Source organism: Capsicum annuum, chromosome 10 (genome assembly GCF_002878395.1).
Source record: "Capsicum annuum cultivar UCD-10X-F1 chromosome 10, UCD10Xv1.1, whole genome shotgun sequence".
In the NCBI taxonomy this organism is placed as follows: domain Eukaryota; kingdom Viridiplantae; phylum Streptophyta; class Magnoliopsida; order Solanales; family Solanaceae; genus Capsicum; species Capsicum annuum.
Genome location: NC_061120.1, coordinates 91,333,325 through 91,340,471, shown reverse-complemented (window position 1 = coordinate 91,340,471; position 7,147 = coordinate 91,333,325). Strand labels below are relative to the sequence as shown.

Below are 7,147 nucleotides of genomic sequence, written 5' to 3'. Positions count from 1 at the left end.
TATGTCTTCCATTACTTGGGTTTATAGTCCCAACATCAATCATCACTCAAAAATAACTATTGCAAGCTGATATTGTCGTTTGTAATTTGGATAAGAATCATTTCGTTTAGTTAAGTTGCTAAGCTTTCACTTTTTCTTAGAAAGTGCATATTAATCTATTGGTTAATTATTAGCTAGAAGAAGACACCTAGGTACCTCCAAAAATAATAACCAATCAAACCCTAATTTCAACACCATTAAAACCTTTTTGTTACACACCACAAAGGCCAAAAGCAATGACATAACAGGATCACATGATCTAGCTGTCCACAATATTGAAAATCTTACAAACAATTAAAACAATAATTTTACAAACATAATTAATTAATTCATTTCATTTCATCCCCAAGCCAATGGAATCAAGTAATTAAACTGGAGTAGGTCAGCTTAGGCCGTGATATCTGCAAATGAAATGAAGGAAAAATTCATCATTGCAATATAGATACATGATCATTACAAATGGCAAGAAATAAAGATATTCCTTGAACAATCAAATGGCAAAAGATTATTTTTCTGTAGGATATTTTTCAGTTCGGCAGGGGAATGGAAAATATGTTTTGGAAAAAAAATCATCCACTAAAGATTGGTAATAATATGGAAAATTGACCAGAGAGATGCTCGAATAGTAAGCACCCCTCACTTTCAACCCCAAGATTGTGAGTTTGAATTACCAAGAGAGCAAAAAGATGAGAGATCATAGGAAGGTGTTAAAAAAACTATAATATTGGAAATTAGATAGTGTTCCGATGAAAATTCAAAAATTAACAATTGATACTAGAGTTTGTGTTAAGATGTATAAGCAGAGAAACAATAAGCTTGGATTCACCTCTTATGGTGAATCTCCATAGCTACAACTGTAGAGGATGGAGGAGTGGAAAAAGTAGAGAGAAAAATATTGTATTTCGATTATGATTCTTGAATGAGTAAGTAGAGAGTACAATCAAGTATATAGCTAGAGTTGAAGTGCTAAGTTAACTAACTAACCGACAGTTGCACTCCACTAATTCTAATTCTAACTAACAAAGTTGTTAACTATTAACAAAAAATAATTAATTCCCTAACTAATCGCTAACTAATTATCAATAACGCCCCCCCCCCCCCCCCCCCCGCCTCAAATTGGAGGTGTAGCAAGTACAACCAACTTGCTCAAAGCTGAAGAGTGCATAATCCCTGTGAGGATACATGTCTTTGTCACAGCCAGTGGAAGATAGATTCCAACTATAGAATATTGACTTTCCAAAGCAAGCGAGTCAAGGAGAAAAGCTATCAGCTAGACTAAAGACGAAGAACAATAAGCTCTTCAAACAATTTGTGCAGTCAATCTAGTTCCCCGGCCATTGACTTGTATTCAACTTCATCTGAGGAGAGGGAAGTAGCTTCTTGTTTTTGGACTTCTAGCTAATAGAACTTTCCCCCAGTAGAATAATGTATCCTGTAACTGATCTTCTAAAATCAGGACAAGCTGCTCAGCCTGAGTCACAGTAGGTTCTCATGGTGTAATCTTCAGTATTGAAAAAAAAATCCCAGGTGCCTTAACATGTGGGAAGTAGCCTGTAGGTAAGGTTCTCTGGGATCCTGCATAAACTGGCTTAAAAGTTGAACTCCATAAGCAATGTCCATTCTTATGGTTGTGAGAAAGTTCAACTTTTCCACAAGTTTTCTGTAGTAAGTGGGTTCAGACAAATGAATAAAACTTGGTGTTGGAATCTAGTGGAGAATTTAAGCAAGTATACTGGTGCCAGTCCAAATCCTTTAAAAGAACCAGTGTAAACTTTCTTTGGGGAATAAGAAAACTATCATCCTTATAGAGAATTTTCAGGCCAAGAAAATAGTGTATCTGACTGAAGTTCTTAATCTTAAACTGTTGATGAAGAAATGATCTGAGACTAATAATCTCTTCATGATCTGTACCTGTTAAGAGTATGTCATCTACATAGACTGCAACAAAGACAACTAAAACCTCATTTTTCCTATAAAACAGGGAGTTACCATGTAAGGAATGAGTGTAACCTCTAGAACCCAATGTGTCAGCAAGTTTAGCATACCATTGCCTACTTGCTTGTTTTAAATCACAGAGAAATTTATTTAATTTGCAAACCAATGATGAATCAGAGAAGTCTAAACCAGATGGGACTATTATGTAAATTTTTCATACAAGTCACCATGAAGAAAAATATTGAAATAAACCAAGTCTAAGAGGTCACGACATCTTGTTGATATTGATTGAGTTGGAGGAACTTTCGCTGACTGAATCCATCTCCTAGACCGCGGTAACCTTCGTAACCAAAGCGTCACGACAACATCCAAAGGTGACCTTTGGGTTCTTAAGTAGGGGGCAATGAGGAGCGAATGTCGACCACTACATAAGTCACTAGTGGCTGAGAGAAAGTAAGCAGCACCTTGTATAGGTTGGGCAGAGCTTAAAGAAACAAGACATCTAATTGATACACCTTCTATTTCTTCTTTGAAGTAGTAGCAAGAACTGCCCTGATAGTTGTCATTTTGACAACTGAAGAAAAGGTTTCAGTATAATCTATTCCTGCATGTTGAGTGTATCCCTTCACAATCAATTTATCCTTAAACCTCTCTACACTTTTATCAGCCTTGTGCTTGATTTTATACACCCATTTACATCTTATAGACTTATTTCCAAGGGGTAAAGAAACTAAACTCCAAGTTTGTTTATCATGCAAAGCTATAAGTTCTTGTATCATGGTTGTCTACCAAGCAGGATGTACAACTGCCTCGTCATATGAAGATGGCTCATTATCAAGTGAAACATTCATAACAAGAAGTTGACTAGTAGGATCTAATATATCGGGAGTGATGAAGTGTTTTTGAGAAAAATTAGCATACAAGAAAAAGGGATCACTAGGCTGTTGCCGAGTAGATTGAGGTTAAGCTGAGGTAGTGTGTAGATGTAGTCATCTAAGTATGAGGGTATCTTATGCTCCCTATTGGACCTCCTAGGTGCTGGAACTACATGTGGTGTTAAACCTACAGGTTGGTTAAGAGAAGGTGAAGATACATTATAAGGGGATGGTGTTGGTGAGACATGAGAAGGAGCTGATGCACTTGTAGAACCTGGACTACCCTATACAGAGCTTGGAGAAGGAAAAATAGGAACGATAATAGAAAAAAGGACTAGATTTATCATAAAAATGAAGAGGAATAGACACAAGAGCAGAACTAGATGTATCAGTAAAGGCAAAAGGGAAAATGGTCTCATAATGGTCTCATAAAAACAAACATCTCTAGAAACAATAATTTTCCTTGTGGCCAAATTTAAAACTTTGCACCCTTTTACTGCAAATGGATATCCTATAAAAGCATGAGGGGCTGTTTTGGAATAAAACTTGATTTTACGTTGGTTAGGTATAAGAGGATAACATAAACATCCAAAATACCTTAAAGGGGAGTAAGATGATTCCTTGTTATATAAAGATTCAAAAGGACATTCGTTGTTGAGAAGAGTGAAAGGCAACCTGTTAATGAGAAGAGTGGTTGCAAGTATACACTTACCCCAATATCTCAAAAGTAGTTTGAATTTAAAAAGAAGTGCCCTGGCTGTTTCAAGAAAATAATTATGCTTTCTTTCCACAACACCATTTTATTGTGGTGTGTAGAGATGACTTTTATGATGGATTATACCTTTGGTAACAAAAAAGAAAGAAATTTCTTTATTTGTAAACTCCAGACCAATATCTATTCTAATTATCTTGATTGTGGTGTTAAACTAGTTTTCCATCATAGAAACAAAAGCTTTAATAATTGACAAAGTATTGCTCTTGCAACTCAGTAATTGAGTCCAAGTACATCTACTGTGATCATCTACTATTGTAAGGAAATACTTGAAACCATCATGAGTGGGTACATGATAGGGACACCACAAGTTAATGTGGATCAAGTCAAAAATTGCATTAGAAGTTTTTATTTTGGCGGGGACTAGTAACCTAGTTTGTCTAGCCATAAGGCATATGGAACAAAAAATTTGTTTGGGTGAAAAATTTACCAGGGTGGAAGATATCTTTTTTATTTTTATAAAAGGTACATGTCCCAATCTATAGTTCCATAATAGGTCAACAGAAAGTTTATGAATTACGTTAGAATTCACATAAAAACACTATCGTTATTGTTGCAAGATGAGTTATTTACGCTGAAAAAATAGGAATGAAAATGGCATTTTAAGAGACAATGTTTGCAGCATTATTGAGTGGAAAAAAAGTACTGAAAAAGAAACAAACAGATGAACTCTAAGTTTGAGAGGGGGTGTTGCTCTTCTAGAGACAATCTGAGCAGAGAAAGTACAAACCATCATGAACTTTATCAATCTTCAGAGGCCTCTTCAGAGAAGGGGCCTGCAGTAAATAAAAAATATCAGAAAATGAAATAATGCACTTAAGATGCAGTGCTAGCGAACTAATTGAAACAAGATTGTATTTAAAAGAAGATACAAAGAGGACTTTTGACAGGGTAATTCTGGAACCAAGTGTCATATCTCCAATTTGAGTCACCTTAACTCTATAACCATTAGGTAATCTAATTAACATAGGATAGGGCAATGTGATATATTTAAAAGATTTGTTTTGTCAAAAATCGTATGTGTGTGGCTCCCGAGTACAAAATCCATAAGTCAAATCTTGCTATGAAACATCCACAAGATAATTTCTCAAAATCAATAGATGAGTTAGAAAAAATAACACCTGCAAACTGCACACTTGCACTAGTGTTGTTAAAGTTTTCATTAGCATCGTTGCTTGTTTAAAACTGCTTCAATAAGTTAGCTATTTGTCCATATTTCTCTTTAGATAAACCAAGTTTTTGAGTATCTCTTTGTGGAACATAATCTTCAGCTCTCTCCATTGATCCATTAGATGAAAATTCATGGTTTGCATTAGCTGCAACATCTTTTCCTTTACTGTTGTAATTGTGGTTTTTTCCTTGGGTGTAATTCTGATACTTTGAATTGTATCCTGGATCCCTTTAATTGTTAAAATTCTGGTTATACTAACCTTGCTTCTACGGGTATCTATGTAATTCATAGCATTTGTCTTTAGTATGGCCATGTTTCTTACAATACTCACAAAACAATTTAGAGTAGTTGGTGCTAATGAGTTGATTACTGTTAGAAGTAAAGTTTGTCTTGAATTGTTGTTTTACCCCTGATGTACTAGCATTCATTGCACTAGACTCCCCAAGTAGTTAGTCATGTGGTTTGATTTCTCTTTGTGTCTCTTCTTGCACAAGTAAGGCAAAAGCATGTACCAAAGTAGGTAGGGGGTTCATCATCAGTATGTTACCCCTGATTACAGTGTACTACTCATTTAATCCCATTAGGAATTATATGAATTATCGGTCTTGATCCGCCTTATGCATGAATTCCTTGGATCCACAAACACGTTCACTACTACATGAATTAGCAAAAATCAGATTGCTCAATTTTTCCTAAAGTTTCTTCATTCTAGTATAGTAGCCAGTGATATCAAGTGTACCTTGACTCAAATCACTGATCTCCTTCTGAATTTGGTAAATTTTTGCCTCATTTGTTTGACCATACCTAACAATCAATTCTGACCACAGCTCTAAGGAATCAAACACATACTCATCACTATCTGCGATTTTCTTAGACAAGAAATTCAATATCTACGATGTGACCATATCGTCACATCTTTCTCATTGAAGACATAAAAGAGACTTCGAATCAGGCTTCTTAGATTTACCATTGATAAAACCTAATTTATTTTAACCGTAAAGAGCTCTCAGAACTTCTCATTTCCATGATCTATAACCAGCTCCATCAAATACGAACAGAATAAAACAAGTACCAACTCCATCAGAAGGATGGATATAAAGAGGGATATTTGCATTAATTGTAGTTTCAATGCTATTACCAGCAGTATCAGACCTAACACTCTGTTCACCTATTTTTATCATTGAAGATGAGAAGCAAATTGAAGAGAAAGCCCCAAATTTATCAAAATTGAATATTACCAGTGACAATCTACGAAGTCAAATAGCAGAGGAAGTCTCAAATATATCAAAATGAATCGGTGAATTGACAAACTGCAAAGAAATATAAAATTTATCGAGAAAAAATGAAGAAAAATGGAGAACTGCACCTTGCATGTGATATACAAGTATGGAGAATGAAGAGATTGGGGATTATAAGCATGGAGGAGTCTCCCTAAGCTCTAATACCATGTTAAGTTGTATAAGCAGAGAAATGATAAGGTTGGATTCACCTCTCATGGTGAATCTCCATAGTTGCTAAAGTAGAGAATGGAGGAATGGAAAAAGTAGAGAGAGAAATATTGCATTTCGATTATGATTCTTGAATGAGAAAGTGGAGAGTACAATCAAATATATAGCTAGAGCTGAAGTGCTAAGCTAACTAACTAACCGATAGTTGTACTCCACTAATTCTAATCCTAACTAACTAAAGCTATTAACTGTCCGTTGTTAACTATTAACAGAAAATAATTAATTCCCTAACTAATCGCTAACTGGTTATCAATAGTTTGAATGTTGGTAAAAATAATGATATATATATGAAGTTTAAGAGTTGAAATATTAAACTCCAACAAAATTGGAAAAAAAAAATTCTTTAAGTTAAATGCTCTCGTCGGATCATTTTACTTGTCATATTTTATTTTTTGTTTACATGTTTGTTAAGAAAAATATTAGGTAAAGAGTATATCTTTATTTATGACTCCTCTTAAATTTTTATTTTTATTTTTGCATCACAATAATATCTTTGTGTATTTATAACTAAGGGTAAAAATAAAAATATACAACTAATTATGTCTTGTTTATAAAATAATTAATGGAAACAAACAACTAATTATGTTTTGTTTATAAAATAACAAGTATTATGAATCATTTATTTTTAGTAAAGATGATAAGTAAAGTGGTTCGGAGGAAGTATACCAGTAGTCTAATTCTGCTTGATGTATGCATGCATTATTAATTGAGCTCCAAAGTACATATTGCAATTTTCAACGGAAGTTTCATAAGCAAGCAAGACACTAAACTTTGTAAGGTAGGAGTGTTTATGGAAAAAAAATTGAATCGAATCAATCTAAAGAAAAAAGTCAATACTTTTTTATTT

General features: G+C 34.2%; 1 protein-coding gene across 2 annotated transcripts in view; it reads right to left on the bottom strand.

Moving 5' to 3' along the window:
- Positions 1–204: 204 nt before the first annotated feature.
- LOC107845680 (protein TILLER ANGLE CONTROL 1) overlaps positions 205–7,147 on the bottom strand; it is a 17,602-nt gene continuing 10,659 nt past the window's right edge. The window contains exons 5-6 of one of the 2 annotated variants that reach the window (XM_016690126.2): positions 4,352–4,397; positions 205–440 (exon numbers count right to left, since the gene is read on the bottom strand). In XM_016690126.2, the coding sequence (XP_016545612.2) occupies positions 4,366–4,397 (32 nt within the window). In that variant the 3' untranslated portion in view covers positions 205–440; positions 4,352–4,365. The remainder of the gene's footprint in view (positions 441–4,351; positions 4,398–7,147) is intronic. The other variant, XM_016690127.2, reaches the window with a different exon arrangement.